At 46.4% G+C, this 27,812-nt stretch overlaps 1 protein-coding gene across 1 annotated transcript; it reads left to right on the top strand.

Annotated features, from left to right (window-relative positions):
- LOC138772841 (waprin-Phi2-like) lies at positions 1-26,955 on the top strand. The gene is made up of 3 exons (XM_069953563.1): positions 1-74; positions 7,910-8,020; positions 26,780-26,955. Exons 1-3 carry the CDS (start codon positions 2-4, stop codon positions 26,863-26,865), a joined length of 270 nt encoding a protein of 89 aa, XP_069809664.1. The 5' UTR covers position 1; the 3' UTR covers positions 26,866-26,955.
- Positions 26,956-27,812: the final 857 nt, after the last annotated feature.

Raw genomic sequence — 27,812 nt, 5'->3', positions numbered from 1 at the left:
CATGAAGTGTGTCCCTCTCCTCCTGCTTGTGTGTGTGTGTGTGCGGAGGAGGACGGCGGCGGCTCAGAGCACAGGTGAGTGCCGGGAAGCTTCTCTCCAGCAGGGCACTTTATTAGCCAGGGATTTATAGCGTCCTGTCGTATTATAGTTGGTTCAGATAATCATCCCCCGGGGGTGAAGAGTTGCGTCCCGACTGGGTGACGTAGGACTGAGGCCACCCTGAAACTTTATACAGTTTTTATAGAAAGTGACTGATCTTGTAAATGGCGGCTGCCGTCCAAAGGATCTGATACAGAATGTAGCCCTGGCGTCCCGGCATCATGGCGGCCAACGTGAGGGCGACAGGTGGCTGCAAATCCACCAGATATCTATTACACGGTTCACAGCACAACCCCATACACTTCCATCAGCCGCCATCTTGCACGGTGTGACACGACAATCATTGTGCAGTGTTCACACTTGCTTGCAGTCAGTCTCCCGGTGGCTGGTCGGTTTCCAGGGCCGTATGACTGTGTCAGCTGGACCGGACCATCCACTGGCAGCAAGCAGTAAGATCTACGGCTAATCCTACTGCTCCCGGCTGGGAGGGCGGTCTCCGCTTCCTTCCCCTAGGGCTGCAGCTGTAGGGACCGATCCTTCAGATGCCGTTTAGTAGGAAGGAGTCCCTGTATGAGATCAGGAGCTGGTGATACGGATTCAGCCGCTGTCCTTTGGACTTACTCTTTTATCCAGGACATTTCTTGTACTTTTCATCCGAGACAAAGACATTGGATGCCCAGAATAATAAGGCAGCTCAAGATATTGTCCTTGGGGGAATATGAACCTGGGCCCCCAGCTATAGTGTCTCATACAGTCCACTGCAATACTATAGTGTCTCATACAGTCCACTGCAATACTATAGTGTCTATCATACAGTCCACTGCAATACTATAGTGTCTATCATACAGTCCACTGCAATACTATAGTGTCTATCATACAGTCCACTGCAATACTATAGTGTCTCATACAGTCCACTGCAATACTATAGTGTCTCATACAGCCCACTGCAATACTATAGTGTCTCATACAGTCCACTGCAATACTATAGTGTCTATCATACTGTACACTGCAATACTATAGTCTATCATACAGTACACTGCAATACTATAGTGTCTATCATACAGTCCACTGCAATACTATAGTGTCTATCATACAGTCCACTGCAATACTATAGTGTCTATCATACAGTCCACTGCAATACTATAGTGTCTCATACAGTCCACTGCAATACTATAGTGTCTCATACAGTCCACTGCAATACTATAGTGTATTATACAGTCCACTGCAATACTATAGTGTCTCATACAGTACACTGCAATACTATAGTGTCTCATACAGTCCACTGCAATACTATAGTGTATTATACAGTCCACTGCAATACTATAGTGTCTCATACAGTACACTGCAATACTATAGTGTCTCATACAGTCCACTGCAATACTATAGTGTCTCATACAGTCCACTGCAATACTATAGTGTCTATCATACAGTCCACTGCAATACTATAGTGTCTCATACAGTCCACTGCAATACTATAGTGTCTATCATACAGTCCACTGCAATACTATAGTGTCTATCATACAGTCCACTGCAATACTATAGTGTCTCATACAGTCCACTGCAATACTATAGTGTCTATCATACAGTACACTGCAATACTATAGTGTCTCATACAGTCCACTGCAATACTATAGTGTCTATCATACAGTCCACTGCAATACTATAGTGTCTATCATACAGTCCACTGCAATACTATAGTGTCTCATACAGTCCACTGCAATACTATAGTGTCTATCATACAGTACACTGCAATACTATAGTGTCTCATACAGTCCACTGCAATACTATAGTGTCTATCATACAGTCCACTGCAATACTATAGTGTCTATCATACAGTCCACTGCAATACTATAGTGTCTCATACAGTCCACTGCAATACTATAGTGTCTATCATACAGTCCACTGCAATACTATAGTGTCTATCATACAGTCCACTGCAATACTATAGTGTCTCATACAGTCTACTGCAATACTATAGTGTCTCATACAGTCCACTGCAATACTATAGTGTCTATCATACAGTCCTCTGCAATACTATAGTGTCTATCATACAGTCCACTGCAATACTATAGTGTATCATACAGTCCACTGCAATACTATAGTGTCTATCATACAGTCCACTGCAATACTATAGTGTCTCATACAGTCTACTGCAATACTATAGTGTCTCATACAGTACACTGCAATACTATAGTGTCTATCATACAGTCCACTGCAATACTATAGTGTCTATCATACAGTCCACTGCAATACTATAGTGTCTATCATACAGTCCACTGCAATACTATAGTGTCTATCATACTGTACACTGCAATACTATAGTGTATTATACAGTCCACTGCAATACTATAGTGTCTATCATACAGTCCACTGCAATACTATAGTGTCTCATACAGTCCACTGCAATACTATAGTGTATTATACAGTCCACTGCAATACTATAGTGTCTATCATACAGTCCACTGCAATACTATAGTGTCTATCATACAGTCCACTGCAATACTATAGTGTCTCATACAATCCACTGCAATACTATAGTGTCTCATACAGTCCACTGCAATACTATAGTGTATTATACAGTCCACTGCAATACTATAGTGTCTATCATACAGTCCACTGCAATACTATAGTGTCTCATACAGTACACTGCAATACTATAGTGTCTCATACAGTACACTGTAATACTATAGTGTCTCATACAGTCCACTGCAATACTATAGTGTATTATACAGTCCACTGCAATACTATAGTGTCTATCATACTGTACACTGCAATACTATAGTGTCTCATACAGTCCACTGCAATACTATAGTGTCTCATACAGTCCACTGCAATACTATAGTGTCTATCATACAGTCCACTGCAATACTATAGTGTCTATCATACAGTCCACTGCAATACTATAGTGTCTATCATACAGTCCACTGCAATACTATAGTGTATCATACAGTCCACTGCAATACTATAGTGTCTATCATACAGTCCACTGCAATACTATAGTGTCTCATACAGTCCACTGCAATACTATAGTGTCTATCATACAGTCCACTGCAATACTATAGTGTATTATACAGTCCACTGCAATACTATAGTGTCTATCATACAGTCCACTGCAATACTATAGTGTCTATCATACAGTCCACTGCAATACTATAGTGTCTATCATACAGTCCACTGCAATACTATAGTGTCTATCATACAGTCCACTGCAATACTATAGTGTCTATCATACAGTCCACTGCAATACTATAGTGTATCATACAGTCCACTGCAATACTATAGTGTCTATCATACAGTCCACTGCAATACTATAGTGTCTCATACAGTCCACTGCAATAATATAGTGTCTCATACAGTCCACTGCAATACTATAGTGTCTATCATACAGTCCACTGCAATACTATAGTGTCTATCATACAGTCCACTGCAATACTATAGTGTCTATCATACAGTCCACTGCAATACTATAGTGTCTATCATACAGTCCACTGCAATACTATAGTGTCTCATACAGTCCACTGCAATACTATAGTGTCTCATACAGTCCACTGCAATACTATAGTGTATTATACAGTCCACTGCAATACTATAGTGTCTCATACAGTCCACTGCAATACTATAGTGTCTCATACAGTCCACTGCAATACTATAGTGTCTATCATACAGTCCACTGCAATACTATAGTGTCTATCATACAGTCTACTGCAATACTATAGTGTCTCATACAGTCCACTGCAATACTATAGTGTCTCATACAGTCCACTGCAATACTATAGTGTCTCATACAGTCCCCTGCAATACTATAGTGTCTATCATACAGTACACTGCAATACTATAGTGTCTCATACAGTCCACTGCAATACTATAGTGTCTCATACAGTCTACTGCAATACTATAGTGTCTATCATACAGTACACTGCAATACTATAGTGTATTATACAGTCCACTGCAATACTATAGTGTCTATCATACAGTCCACTGCAATACTATAGTGTCTCATACAGTCCACTGCAATACTATAGTGTCTCATACAGTCCAGTGCAATACTATAGTGTCTCATACAGTCCACTGCAATACTATAGTGTCTATCATACAGTCCTCTGCAATAATATAGTGTCTATCATACAGTCCACTGCAATACTATAGTGTATTATACAGTCCACTGCAATACTATAGTGTCTCATACAGTCCACTGCAATACTATAGTGTCTATCATACAGTCACCTGCAATAATATAGTGTCTATCATACAGTCCACTGCAATACTATAGTGTATTATACAGTCCACTGCAATACTATAGTGTCTATCATACTGTACACTGCAATACTATAGTGTCTCATACAGTCCACTGCAATACTATAGTGTCTATCATACAGTCCACTACAATACTATAGTGTCTATCATACAGTCTACTGCAATACTATAGTGTCTATCATACAGTCCACTGCAATACTATAGTGTCTATCATACAGTCCACTGCAATACTATAGTGTCTCATACAGTCTACTGCAATACTATAGTGTGTATCATACAGTACACTGCAATACTATAGTGTATTATACAGTCCACTGCAATACTATAGTGTCTATCATACAGTCCACTGCAATACTATAGTGTCTATCATACAGTCCACTGCAATACTATAGTGTATCATACAGTCCACTGCAATACTATAGTGTATCATACAGTCCACTGCAATACTATAGTGTCTCATACAGTCCACTGCAATACTATAGTGTCTATCATACAGTCACCTGCAATACTATAGTGTCTCATACAGTCTACTGCAATACTATAGTGTCTATCATACAGTACACTGCAATACTATAGTGTATTATACAGTCCACTGCAATACTATAGTGTCTATCATACAGTCCACTGCAATACTATAGTGTCTATCATACAGTCCACTGCAATACTATAGTGTCTATCATACAGTCCACTGCAGTACTATAGTGTCTCATACAGTCCACTGCAATACTATAGTGTCTATCATACTGTACACTGCAATACTATAGTGTCTATCATACAGTCCACTGCAATACTATAGTGTCTCATACAGTCCACTGCAATACTATAGTGTCTCATACAGTCCACTGCAATACTATAGTGTCTATCATACAGTCCACTGCAATACTATAGTGTCTATCATACAGTCACCTGCAATACTATAGTGTCTATCATACAGTCCACTGCAATACTATAGTGTCTATCATACAGTCACCTGCAATACTATAGTGTCTCATACAGTCCACTGCAATACTATAGTGTCTATCATACAGTCCACTGCAATACTATAGTGTCTCATACAGTACACTGCAATACTATAGTGTATATCATACTGTACACTGCAATACTATAGTGTCTCATACAGTCCACTGCAATACTATAGTGTATTATACAGTCCACTGCAATACTATAGTGTCTATCATACAGTCCTCTGCAATACTATAGTGTCTATCATACAGTCTACTGCAATACTATAGTGTCTATCATACAGTCTACTGCAATACTATAGTGTCTATCATACAGTCCACTGCAATACTATAGTGTATTATACAGTCCACTGCAATACTATAGTGTCTCATACAGTCCACTGCAATACTATAGTGTCTCATACAGTACACTGCAATACTATAGTGTCTCATACAGTCCACTGCAATACTATAGTGTCTATCATACAGTACACTGCAATACTATAGTGTCTCATACAGTCCACTGCAATACTATAGTGTCTCATACAGTCACCTGCAATACTATAGTGTCTATCATACAGTCCACTGCAATACTATAGTGTCTCATACAGTCCACTGCAATACTATAGTGTCTATCATACTGTACACTGCAATACTATAGTGTCTCATACAGTCCACTGCAATACTATAGTGTCTATCATACAGTCCACTGCAATACTATAGTGTCTATCATACAGTCCACTGCAATACTATAGTGTCTCATACAGTCCACTGCAATACTATAGTGTCTCATACAGTCCACTGCAATACTATAGTGTCTATCATACTGTACACTGCAATACTATAGTATCTCATACAGTCCACTGCAATACTATAGTGTCTATCATACTGTACACTGCAATACTATAGTGTCTATCATACAGTCACCTGCAATACTATAGTGTATTATACAGTCCACTGCAATACTATAGTGTCTATCATACAGTCCACTGCAATACTATAGTGTCTCATACAGTCCACTGCAATACTATAGTGTCTATCATACAGTCCACTGCAATACTATAGTGTCTCATACAGTCCACTGCAATACTATAGTGTCTCATACAGTCCACTGCAATACTATAGTGTCTATCATACAGTCCACTGCAATACTATAGTGTCTCATACAGTCCACTGCAATACTATAGTGTCTATCATACAGTCCACTGCAATACTATAGTGTCTCATACAGTCCACTGCAATACTATAGTGTCTATCATACAGTCCACTGCAATACTATAGTGTCTATCGTATAGTACTGTATACAGTATAACCTAATTCTGTGTCCGCTGGGTGTTTCTTCAGTAAGTGTGTGTCCTGTGAGCAGGTGAGAGTGGAAGACACAGGAGATGTAAGGGCCCTATTCCACGGGGTATTACATCCATGATGAGACTAACAATTCCTTCCACACTTGTTATTATCTATTCAGTCTCTTTCCCCCAATTCTCAGCTTCTGCCTTCTGCTGAAGATGCAAAAATCTTGAGGGGGCAGTTGCATGTATGGCTGGGGGGTAGGTGTTTGTATGGCGGGGGGGTAGGTGTTTGGATGGCTGGGGGGGTAGGTGTTTGTATGGCTGGGGGGTAGGTGTTTGTATGGCTGGGGGGTAGGTGTTTGTATGGCTGGGGGGTAGATGTTTGTATGGTGGGGGGGTAGGTGTTTGTATGGCTGGGGGGTAGGTGTTTGTATGGCTGGGGGGTAGGTGTTTGTATGGCGGGGGGGTAGGTGTTTGTATGGCTGGGGGGGTAGGTGTTTGTATGGCGGGGGGGTAGGTGTTTGTATGGCGGGGGGGTAGGTGTTTGTATGGTGGGGGGTAGGTGTTTGTATGGCGGGGGGGTAGGTGTTTGTATGGCTGGGGGGGTAGGTGTTTGTATGGCGGGGGGGTAGGTGTTTGTATGGCGGGGGGGTAGGTGTTTGTATGGCGGGGGGGTAGGTGTTTGTATGGCTGGGGGGGTAGGTGTTTGTATGGCTGGGGGGGTAGGTGTTTGTATGGCGGGGGGTAGGTGTTTGTATGGTGGGGGGGTTGAGTGCTGAGTTTTGGATGTCATTTTTTTTTGGGGGGGGGGGGCAATTAAAGGTTTTGCACAGGGCGTAATTTACCCTAAGGCCGGCCCTGTTTGTATTGTTTCTTATTAAACTAAAGTGACAACTTTATTAGAGCAATTTACTAGCAAAAATAAAGGGTTTCTTTAAGGAAGTTTTAAAAAGAAGAAGACAAAGAGAGTAAAAGCCTCCTCCATGGCGTCTCATCACTTCTCCTGTACATTACACTGTGCCGGGATGGTCGGGGAGATCAGGTCACTTGTAAACTATAGGATAAAACATTCTTAAAGGGATTATCCAAGGTTAGAAAAACAGCGCCACGTTGTGTGTGCTACTGCACTTGGCTCCATTCACTTCAATGGAACTGAGCTGCAGTACCGCACCCGACCTGAGCACAAGAGCGGCGCCGTTTCTGTAAGGAAGATTCATTAGAATTGTACCCAGAGTGCGGATTCAGGTGAGAGCTCACAGGCCGCACTTACCTACGTGTTGTATCCTCCTCCAGCTAAAGATAACGCCCTGTGTCCTCCTGTAGAAGACGGAGAGCTGGGAATCTGCGGCAAATCCTGTGAGCGAGACGAGGAGTGTACGGATGACATGAAGTGCTGCCCGAACACGTGTGGGGAGAAAAGCTGCACCAAGATCGGTAACGCTGACTGTATACCTCTAGGACTGTAATACCACGCTGACTGTATACCTCTAGGACTGTAATACACCGCTGACTGTATACCTCTAGGACTGTAATACACCGCTGACTGTATACCTCTAGGACTGTAATACCACGCTGACTGTATACCTCTAGGACTGTATACCTCTAGGACTGTAATATACCTCTAGGACTGTAATACATCGCTGACTGTATACCTCTAGGACTGTAATACAACGCTGACTGTATACCTCTAGGACTGTAATACATTGCTGACTGTATACCTCTAGGACTGTAATATACCTCTAGGTCTGTAATACATTGCTGACTGTATACCTCTAGGACTGTAATACACCGCTGACTGTATACCTCTAGGACTGTAATACACCGCTGACTGTATACCTCTAGGACTGTATACCTCTAGGACTGTATACATCGCTGACTGTATACCTCTAGGACTGTAATACATCGCTGACTGTATACCTCTAGGACTGTAATACATCGCTGACTGTATACCTCTAGGACTGTAATACCACGCTGACTGTATACCTCTAGGACTGTAATACAACGCTGACTGTATACCTCTAGGACTGTAATACCACGCTGACTGTATACCTCTAGGACTGTAATACACCGCTGACTGTATACCTCTAGGACTGTAATACCACGCTGACTGTATACCTCTAGGACTGTAATACACCGCTGACTGTATACCTCTAGGACTGTAATACATCGCTGACTGTAATACATCGCTGACTGTATACCTCTAGGACTGTATACCTCTAGGACTGTAATACCACGCTGACTGTATACCTCTAGGACTGTAATACCACGCTGACTGTATACCTCTAGGACTGTAATACATTGCTGACTGTATACCTCTAGGACTGTAATACATTGCTGACTGTATACCTCTAGGACTGTAATACAACGCTGACTGTATACCTCTAGGACTGTATACCTCTAGGACTGTATACCTCTAGGACTGTAATATACCTCTAGGACTGTATACCTCTAGGACTGTAATACAACGCTGACTGTATACCTCTAGGACTGTATACCTCTAGGACTGTATACCTCTAGGACTGTATACCTCTAGGACTGTAATATACCTCTAGGACTGTAATACCACGCTGACTGTATACCTCTAGGACTGTAATACATCGCTGACTGTATACCTCTAGGACTGTAATACCATGCTGACTGTATACCTCTAGGACTGTAATACATCGCTGACTGTATACCTCTAGGACTGTATACCTCTAGGACTGTAATACATCGCTGACTGTATACCTCTAGGACTGTATACCTCTAGGACTGTAATATACCTCTAGGACTGTAATACATCGCTGACTGTATACCTCTAGGACTGTATACCTCTAGGACTGTAATACCATGCTGACTATACCTCTAGGACTGTAATACATCGCTGACTGTATACCTCTAGGACTGTAATACCACGCTGACTGTATACCTCTAGGACTGTAATACATCGCTGACTGTATACCTCTAGGACTGTATACCTCTAGGACTGTAATACCATGCTGACTGTATACCTCTAGGACTGTAATACATCGCTGACTGTATACCTCTAGGACTGTAATACCACGCTGACTGTATACCTCTAGGACTGTAATACCATGCTGACTGTATACCTCTAGGACTGTAATACATCGCTGACTGTATACCTCTAGGACTGTAATACAACGCTGACTGTATACCTCTAGGAGTGTATACCTCTAGGACTATAATACATCGCTGACTGTACCTCTAGGATTGTATACCTCTAGGACTGTAATACCACGCTGACTGTATACCTCTAGGAGTGTATACCTCTAGGACTATAATACATCGCTGACTGTATACCTCTAGGACTGTAATACCACGCTGACTGTATACCTCTAGGACTGTAATACATCGCTGACTGTATACCTCTAGGACTGTATACCTCTAGGACTGTAATACCACGCTGACTGTATACCTCTAGGACTATAATACATCGCTGACTGTATAACTCTAGGACTGTAATACATCGCTGACTGTATACCTCTAGGACTGTAATACATCGCTGACTGTAAACCTCTAGGACTGTAATACATCGCTGACTGTATACCTCTAGGACTCTAATACATTGCTGACTGTATACCTCTAGGACTATAATACATCGCTGACTGTATACCTCTAGGACTGTAATACATCGCTGACTGTATACCTCTAGGACTATAATACATCGCTGACTGTATACCTCTAGGACTGTAATACATCGCTGACTGTATACCTCTAGGACTGTAATACATCGCTGACTGTATACCTCTAGGACTGTAATACATCGCTGACTGTATACCTCTAGGACTATAATACATCGCTGACTGTATACCTCTAGGACTGTAATACATCGCTGACTGTATACCTCTAGGACTATAATACAACGCTGACTGTATACCTCTAGGACTGTAATACCATGCTGACTGTATACCTCTAGGACTGTAATACATTGCTGACTGTATACCTCTAGGACTGTAATACAACGCTGACTGTATACCTCTAGGACTGTAATACCACGCTGACTGTATACCTCTAGGACTGTAATACACCGCTGACTGTATACCTCTAGGACTATAATACATCGCTGACTGTATACCTCTAGGACTGTAATACATCGCTGACTGTATACCTCTAGGACTGTAATACAACGCTGACTGTATACCTCTAGGACTGTAATACCACGCTGACTGTATACCTCTAGGACTGTTATCCTCTAGGAATGTAATACATCGCTGACTGTATACCTCTAGGACTGTATACCTCTAGGACTGTAATACCATGCTGACTGTATACCTCTAGGACTGTAATACAACGCTGACTGTATACCTCTAGGACTGTAAAACATCGCTGACTGTATACCTCTAGGACTGTAATACCACGCTGACTGTATACCTCTAGGACTGTAATACCACACTGACTGTATACCTCTAGGACTGTAATACATCGCTGACTGTATACCTCTAGGACTATAATACATCGCTGACTGTATACCTCTAGGACTATAATATATCGCTGACTGTATACCTCTAGGACTATAATACATCGCTGACTGTATACCTCTAGGACTGTAATACCACGCTGACTGTATACCTCTAGGAGTGTATACCTCTAGGACTATAATACATCACTGACTGTATACCTCTAGGACTGTAATACATCGCTGACTGTATACCTCTAGGACTGTATACCTCTAGGACTGTAATACCACGCTGACTGTATACCTCTAGGACTATAATACATCGCTGACTGTATACCTCTAGGACTGTAATACATCGCTGACTGTATAACTCTAGGACTGTAATACATCGCTGACTGTATACCTCTAGGACTGTAATACATCGCTGACTGTATACCTCTAGGACTGTAATACATCGCTGACTGTATACCTCTAGGACTCTAATACATTGCTGACTGTATACCTCTAGGACTATAATACATCGCTGACTGTATACCTCTAGGACTGTAATACATCGCTGACTGTATACCTCTAGGACTATAATACATCGCTGACTGTATACCTCTAGGACTGTAATACATCGCTGACTGTATACCTCTAGGACTGTAATACCATGCTGACTGTATACCTCTAGGAGTGTAATACATCGCTGACTGTATACCTCTAGGACTGTAATACATCGCTGACTGTATACCTCTAGGACTGTAATACATCGCTGACTGTATACCTCTAGGACTATAATACATCGCTGACTGTATACCTCTAGGACTGTAATACAACGCTGACTGTATACCTCTAGGACTGTAATACCATGCTGACTGTATACCTCTAGGACTGTAATACATTGCTGACTGTATACCTCTAGGACTGTAATACAACGCTGACTGTATACCTCTAGGACTGTAATACCACGCTGACTGTATACCTCTAGGACTGTAATACACCGCTGACTGTATACCTCTAGGACTATAATACATCGCTGACTGTATACCTCTAGGACTGTAATACATCGCTGACTGTATACCTCTAGGACTGTAATACAACGCTGACTGTATACCTCTAGGACTGTAATACCACGCTGACTGTATACCTCTAGGACTGTATACCTCTAGGACTGTAATACATCGCTGACTGTATACCTCTAGGACTGTATACCTCTAGGACTGTAATACCATGCTGACTGTATACCTCTAGGACTGTAATACAACGCTGACTGTATACCTCTAGGACTGTAAAACATCGCTGACTGTATACCTCTAGGACTGTAATACCACGCTGACTGTATACCTCTAGGACTGTAATACCACACTGACTGTATACCTCTAGGACTGTAATACATCGCTGACTGTATACCTCTAGGACTATAATACATCGCTGACTGTATACCTCTAGGACTATAATATATCGCTGACTGTATACCTCTAGGACTATAATACATTGCTGACTGTATACCTCTAGGACTATAATACATCGCTGACTGTATACCTCTAGGACTGTAATACATCGCTGACTGTATACCTCTAGGACTGTAATACCACGCTGACTGTATACCTCTAGGACTGTAATACACCGCTGACTGTATACCTCTAGGACTGTATACCTCTAGGACTATAATACATCGCTGACTGTATACCTCTAGGACTGTATACCTCTAGGACTGTAATACCACGCTGACTGTATACCTCTAGGACTGTAATACCACGCTGACTGTATACCTCTAGGACTGTAATACATCGCTGACTGTATACCTCTAGGACTGTATACCTCTAGGACTGTAATACATCGCTGACTGTATACCTCTAGGACTGTAATACATCGCTGACTGTATACCTCTAGGACTGTAATACCACGCTGACTGTATACCTCTAGGACTGTATACCTCTAGGACTATAATACACCGCTGACTGTATACCTCTAGGACTGTATACCTCTAGGACTGTAATACATCGCTGACTGTATACCTCTAGGACTGTATACCTCTAGGACTGTAATACCATGCTGACTGTATACCTCTAGGACTGTAATACAACGCTGACTGTATACCTCTAGGACTGTATACCTCTAGGACTGTAATACATCGCTGACTGTATACCTCTAGGACTGTAATACCACGCTGACTGTATACCTCTAGGACTGTAATACCACGCTGACTGTATACCTCTAGGACTGTAATACAACGCTGACTGTATACCTCTAGGACTGTAATACCACGCTGACTGTATACCTCTAGGACTATAATACATTGCTGACTGTATACCTCTAGGACTATAATACATCGCTGACTGTATACCTCTAGGACTATAATACATCGCTGACTGTATACCTCTAGGACTGTAATACATCGCTGACTGTATACCTCTAGGACTGTAATACATCGCTGACTGTATACCTCTAGGACTGTAATACCACGCTGACTGTATACCTCTAGGACTGTAATACATCGCTGACTGTATACCTCTAGGACTGTAATACATCGCTGACTGTATACCTCTAGGACTGTAATACCACGCTGACTGTATACCTCTAGGACTGTATACTTCTAGGACTGTAATACAACGCTGACTGTATACCTCTAGGACTGTATACCTCTAGGACTGTAATACCACGCTGACTGTATACCTCTAGGACTGTAATACACCGCTGACTGTATACCTCTAGGACTGTATACCTCTAGGACTGTATACCTCTAGGACTGTAATACCATGCTGACTGTATACCTCTAGGAGTGTATATCTCTAGGACTGTAATACATCGCTGACTGTATACCTCTAGGACTGTATACCTCTAGGACTGTAATACCACGCTGACTGTATACCTCTAGGACTGTAATACATCGCTGACTGTATACCTCTAGGACTGTATACCTCTAGGACTGTAATACAACGCTGACTGTATACCTCTAGGACTGTAATACATCGCTGACTGTATACCTCTAGGACTATAATACATCGCTGACTGTATACCTCTAGGACTGTAATACAACGCTGACTGTATACCTCTAGGACTGTATACCTCTAGGACTATAATACATCGCTGACTGTATACCTCTAGGACTGTATACCTCTAGGACTATAATACATCGCTGACTGTATACCTCTAGGACTATAATACATCGCTGACTGTATACCTCTAGGACTGTATACCTCTAGGACTGTAATACATCGCTGACTGTATACCTCTAGGACTATAATACATCGCTGACTGTATACCTCTAGGACTATAATACATCGCTGACTGTATACCTCTAGGACTATAATACCACACTGAATGTATACCTCTAGGACTGTAATACATCGCTGACTGTATACCTCTAGGACTGTAATACCACGCTGACTGTATACCTCTAGGACTGTAATACATCGCTGACTGTATACCTCTAGGACTGTATACCTCTAGGACTATAATACAACGCTGACTGTATACCTTTAGGACTGTATACCTCTAGGACTGTAATACCACGCTGACTGTATACCTCTAGGACTGTAATACAACGCTGACTGTATACCTCTAGGACTGTAATACCACGCTGACTGTATACCTCTAGGACTATAATACATCGCTGACTGTATACCTCTAGGACTGTATACCTCTAGGACTGTATACCTCTAGGACTGTAATACATCGCTGAGTGTATACCTCTAGGACTATAATACATCGCTGACTGTATACCTCTAGGACTGTAATACCACGCTGACTGTATACCTCTAGGACTGTAATACCACGCTGACTGTATACCTCTAGGACTGTATACCTCTAGGACTGTATACCTCTAGGACTGTATACCTCTAGGACTGTAATACCACGCTGACTGTATACCTCTAGGACTATAATACATCGCTGACTGTATACCTCTAGGACTGTAATACCACGCTGACTGTATACCTCTAGGACTATAATACATCGCTGACTGTATACCTCTAGGACTATAATACATCGCTGACTATACCTCTAGGACTGTATACCTCTAGGACTATAATACATCGCTGACTGTATACCTCTAGGACTGTATACCTCTAGGACTGTAATACCACACTGACTGTATACCTCTAGGACTATAATACACCGCTGACTGTATACCTCTAGGACTATAATACATCGCTGACTGTATACCTCTAGGACTATAATACATCGCTGACTGTATACCTCTAGGACTGTAATACCACACTGACTGTATACCTCTAGGACTATAATACACCGCTGACTGTATACCTCTAGGACTGTAATACCACACTGACTGTATACCTCTAGGACTATAATACACCGCTGACTGTATACCTCTAGGACTATAATACCACACTGACTGTATACCTCTAGGACTGTAATACATCGCTGACTGTATACCTCTAGGACTGTAATACATCGCTGACTGTATACCTCTAGGACTGTAATACATCGCTGACTGTATACCTCTAGGACTATAATACCACGCTGACTGTATACCTCTAGGACTGTATACCTCTAGGACTGTATACCTCTAGGACTGTAATACATCGCTGACTGTATACCTCTAGGACTGTAATACCACGCTGACTGTATACCTCTAGGACTGTAATACATCGCTGACTGTATACCTCTAGGACTGTAATACATCGCTGACTGTATACCTCTAGGACTATAATACAACGCTGACTGTATACCTTTAGGACTGTATACCTCTAGGACTGTAATACCACGCTGACTGTATACCTCTAGGACTGTAATACAACGCTGACTGTATACCTCTAGGACTGTATACCTCTAGGACTGTAATACATCGCTGACTGTATACCTCTAGGACTGTAAACCTCTAGGACTGTAATACATCGCTGACTGTATACCTCTAGGACTGTATACCTCTAGGACTGTATACCTCTAGGACTATAATACATCGCTGAGTGTATACCTCTAGGACTGTAATACCACGCTGACTGTATACCTCTAGGACTGTAATACCACGCTGACTGTATACCTCTAGGACTGTAATATACCTCTAGGACTGTAATACCACGCTGACTGTATACCTCTAGGACTATAATACATCGCTGACTGTATACCTCTAGGACTGTAATACCACGCTGACTGTATACCTCTAGGACTATAATACATCGCTGACTGTATACCTCTAGGACTGTATACCTCTAGGACTGTATACCTCTAGGACTGTAATACCACGCTGACTGTATACCTCTAGGACTGTATACCTCTAGGACTGTAATACATCGCTGACTGTATACCTCTAGGACTGTAATACATCGCTGACTGTATACCTCTAGGACTGTATACCTCTAGGACTGTAATACATCGCTGACTGTATACCTCTAGGACTGTAATACATCGCTGACTGTATACCTCTAGGACTGTAATACATCGCTGACTGTATACCTCTAGGACTATAATACATCGCTGACTGTATACCTCTAGGACTATAATACATCGCTGACTGTATACCTCTAGGACTGTAAACCTCTAGGACTGTAATACATCGCTGACTGTATACCTCTAGGACTGTATACCTCTAGGACTGTAATACATCGCTGAGTGTATACCTCTAGGACTGTAATACATCGCTGACTGTATACCTCTAGGACTGTAATACATCGCTGACTGTATACCTCTAGGACTGTATACCTCTAGGACTATAATACATCGCTGAGTGTATACCTCTAGGACTGTAATACATCGCTGACTGTATACCTCTAGGACTGTAATACATCGCTGACTGTATACCTCTAGGACTGTAATACCACGCTGACTGTATACCTCTAGGACTGTAATACATCGCTGACTGTATACCTCTAGGACTGTAATACATCGCTGACTGTATACCTCTAGGACTGTAATACCACGCTGACTGTATACCTCTAGGACTGTATACCTCTAGGACTGTATACCTCTAGGACTGTAATACCACGCTGACTGTATACCTCTAGGACTGTATACCTCTAGGACTGTAATACCACGCTCACCAAGTAGATTATGCTTCTTTATTGTAGTGTAGCAAACATATGGTACAAGGACGCCTTTCGGCCAGGCATGGCCTTCATCAGCTTAGGGGTGTACAATGCAGTGAGGTCACCAACAGGTATATATACATAACAAAAAACCGCCACAGTGTATGGGCGGGACCGACGTGATGACGTCACAAAGTGGGCGTGGCCAACGTAAAAATGCCAGGAAGTAAACAATATGGGGAAAACATCAAGGGGAATGGGAGGGGAGTAACATAGTAAACAATGGGACATGTGTCACATGATAATGAAGAGTATACACTGCAAGGAAGTATATATAAACATAAACAAACACGTTGCTAGAGACGGCAAATAATAATATCATAAAGCAGGTCAAGGGGGAGTGGTACAGAGCGGGCCAGCTGCTCCAATCGCAAAGTGAAGTTCATGAGGGAGAGCCGTGTTACAGCGCTGCTGTCAGTGAACGGAGTGTGCCCGTCAGCGTATGGGCATGGGTGCGCGGATCGGGCTGCTTGTGACAGTCAGCTGCTCGGTGAGAACAGGAGATGCGGGACATCCAGATGCAACAGAGGAGTGTGGATATGCCAATGTCAGGCTCAGTCTTATGCTAAGCAGAGTCCTGGTACCGCCATGGAGCTGGTAGTCACCATGAAGAGTTCATAGATGTTCCGAGGTAAGTGGTGGAGTCGGATAGTTGGCGGTAAATTTCTCTTATATGCCTCTGTGTCCATGACCACTATGGAACCCCCTTTGTCTGCTGGTTTTATTGTAATGTCAGTGTCCTGCATCAGTTCCCCAAGGGCTTGTTTTTCTTGTAAGGGTATATTGTTCCTGATATGTGTCCCGTCACTACGGAGTGTAGATGTGAAATAGTCGACATCTCTCTGTACCAGATAGATAAATGTTTCTACCGGATGATTTGTATGTGGGGGATTGTATTTGGATTTTGGTCTAATACCAAGTGCTTTAGGTGTTAATGGAATGTCTGTACTGGTGCCAGTAGGATCAGTGATGTCTATGGTGTCTTTGTCAGAGAAGTGTGCTTTTAGTCGTATATTGCGGTATAGTTTCAGCAGGACTTCTTCCTTGACCTCCTCAAAACTGTATTATTCGAGAATTATTTCATGTTTGAGAATAAATACTATCTCCAGTGCTGCGGCTCGGCCATGGGAGCCAACGTGGCCCCCCCCTATGCAAATGCATACATGGCCTTCTTTGAGAGCAACTTTGTATACACTAACAATGATTTCTGTAAATATGCCAAGACCTGGAAACGTTTTATTGATGATGTGTTCTGTGTATGGGACGGTCCGAGGGAGTCTCTCGATGCATTTCTTTCAGCCATAAACTCTGTGTGGCCTGAACTCAAATTCACTATGCATTGCAGTCTCGAGTCAGTAGACTACCTTGACACTAGAGTGAGTAAGAAGGATACGGGTAGACCGACCACTGACCTGTTTAGAAAGAGAAGGCCGGACGAGACGAAGTTTAAGGGAGGCCTGCATGACAGGGGAAATGGCACGGAGGGGGTTAATAGGAGAGCTGGATCTCGAGCAGGAGTTGCTAGGGGGAGGTCCTGGGTGGGGAAGAGATATAGTAGAGGCTCTTCCGGGTTGGGGTCAGTTACCTCACACGGAGCAGCAGCGAGGAGTGCAGCAGCAGCCAGAGAAGCAAGAGCAGCAGCAGCAGCGGCAGCATCTGTGGGCTGAGGAAGGTGGGCAGCGGTCATGGCTCTCTCCCTCCCTGAGCTCCTCCGGCACCTGCGGGAGGCTGTGGCCACAACCTCCGATCGCGTCTGGCTGGACAGCCAGATGCAGGCCATCATGGAGACCCCCTCTGCTGCTCCGTCGGCGGCAGGTTCCCCTCTGCCTGCCGCCCAGGGTCCCTCTGGAGCGGTGTCCCCCGACCTCGGGCCTTCTCCCTACTTCTGGGAATCCTCCCCTCCGTCTGGGCCGTCCGGTGCGGCCGAGTCTCCGCCCCCTCCTCCCCGGCTGCGCAGCTCCCGACGGTCCCGTCCCCCGGCCCGCCTCAGCCCCGACTCACCCCCTAGGACCCGGCGCCGTCGCAGGAGCCCCCTTCGGGACCCTTCACGCCGGGTGGCTCTCCCCAACCCCCGGGGCCGGGCCTCCCGTGCTGGGAGGAATCCGTTAGCGCGGCCGGGCCCTGCGGATCAGGGGAGGTCTCCGCCCCCGTCTCGGGGCAGCCTCCCCGCGTCCAGTCTTCGGCAGCCTCCAGGGTTCCCCGGCTGATGACCGGGCCGGGGTCCCGGCCAGACAAGTCGCCAGCAGTGGGGCCTCTCGAAGTGTGACGCGCAGGCCGCAGTCGGCAGCCGGGCGCAGGTCTGATGACGTCAGCAGCAGCAGCCGCCCCCAGGCTTCCCTGCGGTCCATAGTGTCCCTGCCTGCACACGGCCTAGCGACGGGTGGGGGGCAGTCCGCCCCTGCCTCGGTCTCCCAACAGATGGCCCTTCAGTCCGGTGTCCTGCCTGATGTCTTCTTCCCTGATCGGGTCCCCTCCGGTGAGCCGCGGCGTATGGATCCAGTTCTTCCGGCTGTCGGGCCCACAGCACCCGAGCAGCCAGGTGAGTCCACTATACCTATGTCTGTTTTCATGCCTGCTTTTGGGGGTGTAGGGGGTCAGGTTCCCGCAGTTCAGGGAGTGGTGGGTCCCGGGGCTAGTCTGGGGGCGGGGTGGTCGGAACTGCTGTCGGGCCTCAGGGCAGTACTGGCGGGTGGTGTTGCGGGACAGGGGTTAGCGCCTGCGGGGGTTGGGTCGTGTAATGCAGTTGCGCAAGCTTCTGGGGCCGGGCTGGTTGCTGGGGATGCGCAAGCGTTGGTGGCTGGGGGGTCGGGATCTGCGCCGGCTCCGATTGCTGCATGGGCGGGGGTTGCGCGTGATTGTCTGCCCGCGGTAGTGCAGGGACGGGAAGCCGTGGGCGGTGCTTCTGGCGTGGCGGTGTCCGTTCAGACTGACAATGAGAAGGAGGTTGACTGGGTGCGATTGGACGACCGGGCAAAGGGCGAGGTGTATGTCTGCTTCGAGGGGCCGCTGGGGGCGCATTTGAAACAGGAGGTGAGGGAGAAAATCTGGCGGGATGAATTCGTTGAGATTTTCTCTCTCCTCCCATTAGAGAAATTTAATTTGGATAAGGGCAAGCGATTCGAGCTGAAGAAGGAGGAGGAAGAAAAGCGCCGGTGGCGGCTAATCCCGCAATCGTTTACTAACTGGCTCCAGGCGTTCGCCATACTGGCGAGCGTGATTGGCGAGAAACACCCTGAGAATTGCTCGGGGCTCTTCTGTTATATGGACGCTATTGGGGAAACATACTGGGTCTACGGGGGTCAGGCGTGGCTCCGGTATGATGAGCAGTTTCGGCAGAGGAAGGCAGTTCGCCCTAGTATTAAGTGGGATCAAAAGGATATTGGTCTCTGGCTGCGGGTAATGGGGCCGTCGCGCCAGGGACAGTCCTTTCCTGGGGGGGCCGGCTTTGCCGGCCAGTCAGCCAATTATGGGGGGGCGAGTAGCTCACAGGTCGCATCTTCGCAGTCCGGGGGAGGGAAGGCCGGTTTGTGCTGGCAGTTTAATGACGGCCAGTGCAAATATGGGACGGCCTGTAAGTTCCGTCACGCCTGCGGCACGTGTGGGGGATCCTCCCACGGCTCTGCCCGGTGCTACAGGAGGGGTAAGGGACGGGGTGCTGGCCAAGGGGGTGACTCCGGTGAAGGTGGACGTGATGCGCCCCTTCTTAGACAGATTTCCGGACAGGGCCGAGGCGGCTCTGCTCATTGAGGGTTTTAAGGACGGGTTTGTTATCCCTTCCCCTTCCCATGCAGTCCCTGTCTCCCGTCGTAACCTGCGGTCGGCGTATCAGTACGCCACTGTGGTGACCGACAAGCTGTCCAAGGAAGTGTCTTTAGGTAGGATGGGGGGTCCATTCGCGTCCCCTCCTTGGGAGGACCTGGTGGTGTCCCCTTTGGGTGTGGTCCCCAAGAAGGAGCCGAACAAGTTTCGGCTCATACACCATCTTTCACACCCGCATGGGCAGTCCGTCAACGATGGCATCGACCCGGAGATTTGTTCGGTGGTGTATACCTCATTTGACGAGGCTGTCAGGTGGGTGCGGGAGTACGGTCCGGGGGCCTTGATGGCGAAAATGGACATTGAGTCCGCTTTTCGTCTTCTTCCAGTACATCCAGGGAGCATGCGCTTGTTAGGCTGCTTCTGGGAGGGCGCCTTCTTTGTTGATAGGTGTCTTCCCATGGTTTGCTCGCTTTCGTGCGCTTACTTTGAGGCTTTTAGCACATTCCTTGAATGGGTGGTTCGGGACTTAGTGGGGGTGCGGTCGGTCATTCACTATTTGGATGACTTTCTGTTCCTCGGTCCTCCCGGCTCTCCCATTTGTAGGACCCTGTTTGGGACCATGTAGTGGGTGTGCGGTCGTTTCGGGGTGCCTCTGGCTCGGGATAAGACGGAAAGTCCGGCGACTGCGCTCAAATTCCTGGGTATCATGATTGATTCCGTTCGAATGGAGTGCAGGTTGCCTGCTGACAAGCTTGAGGCCCTGAAGGAGGAGATAGGGCGGGCTCAAGCTTGGCGGAAGGTATAATTGCGGGAACTTCAGTCGCTGCTGGGCAAGTTGAACTTTGCCTGCAGAATCATGCCGATGGGGAGGGTGTTCTGTCGGCGGTTGGCGGGGGCAACGGCGGGGGTGAGGGCTCCCCATCACTTTGTCAGAGTGACTAAGGAATTACGGGACGATTTGGCAGTATGGGCGGCGTTCTTGGAAACCTACAACGGGAGATCATTGGTCCTGGCCCCGGTTGTGGACATCTTTGACTGGGAGCTCTTTACGGACGCGGCAGGAGGCGTGGGGTTCGGGGCCTACTGCAAGGGCCAGTGGTGTGCGGAGAAATGGCCGGCTGCTTGGCGCGAGGGGAGGTTGGTGGCGAACCTTGCTCTCCTGGAACTTTTCCCCATAGTTGTGGCGGTGGTGATTTGGGGTGAGAGGTTCCGGGACCGGAAGGTTCGCTTCCATTGTGACAACATGGCGGTGGTCACTGCGATCAACAGCGGGACGGCTTCCTCTCCCCCGGTGGTGCGCTTGCTGCGACATTTAGTCCTTCGCTGTTTGTCCCTTAATTCTTGGGTGGTGGCGGTTCATGTGCCGGGCGTCCAGAACTCAGTGGCTGACTCTTTGTCTCGTCAGCAGTGGGAGCGGTTCCTGTCGTTGGTTCCAGAGGCGGCGGAAGAAGGGATCGCGTGCCCTCTACATCTGTGGAGTCTGGTCTGCTGACGGCGGGGGAGCTTATACGGAATTCGCTGGCAGGTGGTACTTGGAGCGCGTACTCTGCTGCCTGGGAGGAATGGTTGGCATGGGAGAGGGGTTGGGGAGCGGTGCGGTCTGAGGATGATCGGGTTCTGGCTGTGTTGGGGTGGCTCGGTGGGGTGGCGGCGGCGGGCTGGTCAGTTGCCAGAGTCAATCGCTTTGTGGCCGCCTTGGCTTTTGGTTTCAAACTACGTGGGCTCAGGGATGTCACGAAGAATTTTCTGGTGGGCCAGGCCCTGAAGGGTTTTCGAAAAGGAAAATCGCAGCCCGACAAGCGTCGGCCGGTTTCCTTCGCTTTGTTGGAACGGTTAGGGGTGTGCCTTGATTCTGTGTGTCGGTCTGAGCTGGAAATTGTTCTGTTTCGTTTGGCCTTTTCATGGGCGTTTTTTGGTGCGTTACGGGTGGGGGAGTTGGTGTCGCCGTCAGTCAGGCGGGCCGGTGGTATATTGCGGGAGGATGTTTGGCTGGACGGGGAGCAGGCGGTCTTTCGAATTCGGCGGTCGAAAACTGATCAGCAGGGCAAGGGCAGGGAGGTCATGTTGCGGGCGGTGCCTGGCTCGCGGATGTGTCCGGTACGGTGTGTTGAGGCCTTTTTTGCCTGTCAAGGTAGGGCGGAAGGCCCCTTGTTGCGGCATGGGGACGGGTCGTTTTTGTCTCGCTTCCAATTCACGGCCGTTTTCCGAAAATGTCTGGGTGTATTGGGGCTGGAGGAGAGGTCTTTTGCCCCGCATTCCTTCCGAATTGGGGCTGCAACGGAGGCGGCGTGTTGGGGATTGAGTGCTGAGGTGGTGAGACGTATAGGTAGATGGGAGTCGGGGCGCTATCGCTCTTATGTTAGGCCTCATTTGGTGTCTGTTTAGAGTCGTGTTGCCTTGTGGAGGGGGTGGTGGGGGTTGGGCGGACCTTTTTTGTGAAGTAACAGATTGTCTCCTGTCCCCCCCCCCCCCCTTTTTTTTTTTTTTTTTTGTTGTTTCTTGGTGCGTGTGTTTTCACAGATGCTGGCCCGGTGTTGGTTTGGATTATGGGTCATTCCTACGTGACTCGAGGCGCGCAGCGAGCTGAGGTTCGCCCGGAGGGACGGCAGCTTGGTTTTCCTAGGCAGGTGGCTGTGGTGCGCTGGCTCGGCAAGGGGGGTATGTTGTGGAATCGCGTGCTGCCGGAGTTTCACTGTTTCGCGCGACTGGACAGGCCCCCGGATATCTTGGTGTTGCACATTGGAGGTAATGATCTGGGGGTTCGTCCATTCCGCGAATTGATTCGTGATGTGCGCTACGACCTCTTGCGCCTCTGGAGGACATTTCCAGGGGTGCTGGTGGTTTGGTCGGATATTGTGCCTAGAAAAACGTGGCGGGTGGCCAGGTCGGTTGAGAAGCTTAATAAGGCTCGCATCAAGGTGAATCGCACGGTGAGTGCTTTTGTGTCTCGGAACGGGGGAGTGGCTGTGCGGCACCGGGATTTGGAGGAGTGTTCTGTGGATTATTGGTTGGGTGATGGCGTTCACTTGAATGCGGTTGGGACGGACCTGTGGGCATTGGCGTTGCAGGAGGGTATAGAAAGGGCCCTGGGTCTGTGGAGGAGCTCTCACGTTTGAGGTGTTCAAAGTGCTCGCGGTGGCGGGTTAGGGGGTCCTTGGGGTTGGAAAAAATGGAAAAATAAGGGGGACACGTGGGGAGGTGCACCCCTATTTCCCCTTGGTTGTATATTGGATCATCTGGGGACATGAGGATTGTGGGCTCCTGACTGGGTGGTGTCCCGGGGAGTAATCTGGGGTTATGGATAATCGGCCAGTGTGTTTTTGAACTGGGTAGGGCTCCTGAGCCTGGGGGAACCGGCTGGGGGTCAGTGGTAACAGTAATATAGACGGTTGGTTTAACTGATGGGTGGCCGGTTATGTTTTAGCCTCAAGGACCTCCTTCCCGTTCTAGTTTAAGTATAGGGATAGTACAGTTATTGTTATTTATTTTCTTGACGGGTTTATGTTAATTATTTGTTTGTCAATAAAATTGGCTGCTGTGGCCAAAAATTTTCCAAAACCATGGTCAGTGTTTTATTTACTGGGGCTATGAGGGGTGGTGGTTGGAAGGTTACGAAGGGATCAGCTTTCCCTTTTCAAGGCAACCGACAGAAATAGCCTTTTGCATTTTGACAGTGCACATCCTCTGAGTGTTAAAAGATCTATCCCCAAGTCGCAATTCCAACGGGTCAGACGCATCGTGGCAGACCCGGACACTAGGAACACGAGACTGGAGGAGATGGAAAACAAGTTTCTGGAAAGGGGTTACCCCAGACACATACTCAGAGAGGCCAGAGATGGGATCAGCAGACCTAGAGACACCGATGACACCACTAAGCGCATACCCTTTGTCAGACAATACCACCCACTCACGCCCCGGGTTGTCCGCAAACATTGGAACATATTGCAAGAGTCTTACCCCAATATTGCAGAGTTTTCCACACCCCCCCCCCCTCATATGTAACAAAAAAGCACCTAGTTTGTATAACAACTTGGTCAGAGCAGAGTGCCCCACTTCCACTGTGACACATGGACAAAGGGTCCTACCAGGAGACAGGGCACAATCCCTTGTCTCCACTGTGCACAGTGTAGCAATGTTCTCAAGGGTAGTGAGGTACGCCATCCCCGCACAGGTCAGGCATTCAAAATTAAGGGCTATCACACTTGCACCACCAAGAATGTGTCCTGTTTTCGCCGAGCAGCTGACTGTCACAAGCAGCCCGATCCGCGCACCCATGCCCATACGCTGACGGGCACACTCCGTTCACTGACAGCAGCGCTGTAACACGGCTCTCCCTCATGAACTTCACTTTGCGATCGGAGCAGCTGGCCCGCTCTGTACCACTCCCCCTTGACCTGCTTTAAGATATTATTATTTGCCGTCTCTAGCAACGTGTTTGTTTATGTTTATATATACTTCCTTGCAGTGTATACTCTTCATTATCATGTGACACATGTCCCATTGTTTACTATGTTACTCCCCTCCCATTCCCCTTGATGTTTTCCCCATATTGTTTACTTCCTGGCGTTTTTACGTTGGCCACGCCCACTTTGTGACGTCATCACGTCGGTCCCGCCCATACACTGTGGCGGTTTTTTGTTATGTATATATACCTGTTGGTGACCTCACTGCATTGTACACCCCTAAGCTGATGAAGGCCATGCTTGGCCGAAACGCGTCCTTGTACCATATGTTTGCTACACTACAATAAAGAAGCATAATCTACTTGGTGAGTGCCGGGCTCTTCCTAATATCTGAACATTTTTTTCACCTCGAGCACCACCGCTACGGAAGTGCCGTCTTCTACATATTTCTACTGTAATACCACGCTGACTGTATACCTCTAGGACTGTATACCTCTAGGACTGTATACCTCTAGGACTGTAATACATCGCTGACTGTATACCTCTAGGACTGTAATACCACGCTGACTGTATACCTCTAGGACTGTAATACATTGCTGACTGTATACCTCTAGGACTGTATACCTCTAGGACTGTAATACACCGCTGACTGTATACCTCTAGGACTGTAATACACCGCTGACTGTATACCTCTAGGACTGTAATACAACGCTGACTGTATACCTCTAGGACTGTAATACAACGCTGACTGTATACCTCTAGGACTGTAATACCACGCTGACTGTATACCTCTAGGACTGTAATACCACGCTGACTGTATACCTCTAGGACTGTATACCTCTAGGACTGTAATACAACGCTGACTGTATACCTCTAGGACTGTATACCTCTAGGACTGTATACCTCTAGGACTGTAATACATCGCTGACTGTATACCTCTAGGACTGTATACCTCTAGGACTGTATACCTCTAGGACTGTAATACATCGCTGACTGTATACCTCTAGGACTGTAATACATTGCTGACTGTATACCTCTAGGACTGTAATACCACGCTGACTGTATACCTCTAGGACTGTAATACATTGCTGACTGTATACCTCTAGGACTGTATACCTCTAGGACTGTAATACCACGCTGACTGTATACCTCTAGGACTGTAATACCACGCTGACTGTAATACCACGCTGACTGTATACCTCTAGGACTGTAATACATCGCTGACTGTATACCTCTAGGACTGTATACCTCTAGGACTGTATACCTCTAGGACTGTAATACCACGCTGACTGTATACCTCTAGGACTGTAATACATCGCTGACTGTATACCTCTAGGACTGTAATACATCGCTGACTGTATACCTCTAGGACTGTAATACATCGCTGACTGTATACCTCTAGGACTGTAATACATCGCTGACTGTATACCTCTAGGACTGTAATACATCGCTGACTGTATACCTCTAGGACTGTAATACACCGCTGACTGTATACCTCTAGGACTGTAATACCACGCTGACTGTATACCTCTAGGACTGTATACCTCTAGGACTGTATACATCTATATACAGAGCTTATAGTTATCGCCCCGTTTTCTGCCCCCAGATATTCCTACTACAGAGCCTCCTATAAGATATGGAAACGAAAGTGCAGAAACTTTAAACTCCAGCGCATACAACCGCAGTGACTAATGCGACGCCCCGGTCATGTGATGCAGTAACTGAGAAGAAGCCGGGGCAGAGGGATTTCCTATGGGAGATTGTAACATACGAGAATAAAGTGATGCTGCCAATGGACGGGATGCGCTGATGTCTGACATATACCGAGATGACAGAGTCGTGTACAATACCGACCCAAAAACAATGGCTGCCCCCTCCTAAGTAACAGGAATTTAAAGGGGGGTTCCGCTCACATAACTTCTGATATATTGCCGCCCATGTTGAGACTAACAATTTCTTCCATACTTGTTGTTGTCTATTTAGTCTCCTTCCCCCAGTTCTCAGCTGCTGCTTTCTGCTGAAGACACAAAAAATCTGTGTGTGATCCTTTCTCTCTGTCTCCTCCCCTTCTGAGACGGCTGATGTAAACAAGTCCCTGGCAGGCTGTATCTACAACTTTGTAGCTTCTTTGTAATGCTGGGAGAGTTAATCACAGTGAGGACATCAGTAACTTAACTTTTTTTTTATATATATCTCTCCTCTGCCGGGGGGTTGGGGGTGAGGGGGGGAATGGTGTAAGGGAGGGAGGAGGGATGGGGCGTGGGGGGAAAGAAACAGTGAGGACATCACTAACTTAACTTCAGATCAATCCTCTCAGAATTACAAAGAAGCTACAAAGTTGCAGATACAGCCTGCCAGGGACTTGTTTACATCAGCTGTCTCAGAAGGGAGGGGGGAGGAGGGGGGCAGAGAGAAAAACCTCACACAGATATTTTGTATCTTCAACAGAAAGCAGCAGTTGAGAACTGGGGAAAGGAGACTGAATAGATAATAACAATTATAGGAGGAATTGCTACCATGGGCAGCAACATATCAGAAGTTATGTTTGGGTGGAATCCCCCTTTAAAGTGTCAATCTACCAATACCAAATACTACAGTCTTAAAAGGACTTAACACTACATCAAAGGCAAAAATAATTT

Source organism: Dendropsophus ebraccatus, chromosome 14, assembly GCF_027789765.1.
Source record: "Dendropsophus ebraccatus isolate aDenEbr1 chromosome 14, aDenEbr1.pat, whole genome shotgun sequence".
In the NCBI taxonomy this organism is placed as follows: Eukaryota; Metazoa; Chordata; class Amphibia; order Anura; family Hylidae; genus Dendropsophus; species Dendropsophus ebraccatus.
The sequence above is the reverse complement of the archived record's forward strand: the minus strand, read 5'-3'. Positions and strand labels throughout refer to the sequence as shown.

What these genes read in the sequence shown, in the direction of transcription:
- LOC138772841 (XM_069953563.1), top strand. Translation starts at nt 2, where the DNA reads ATGAAGTGTGTCCCTCTCCTCCTGCTTGTGTGTGTGTGTGTGCGGAGG. An exon ending in GGCGGCGGCTCAGAGCACAG is followed by an intron (nt 75 to 7,909) that starts GTGAGTGCCGGG and finishes GTCCTCCTGTAG; the next exon opens with AAGACGGAGAGCTGGGAATC. An exon ending in GAAAAGCTGCACCAAGATCG is followed by an intron (nt 8,021 to 26,779) that starts GTAACGCTGACT and finishes TTCTGCCCCCAG; the next exon opens with ATATTCCTACTACAGAGCCT.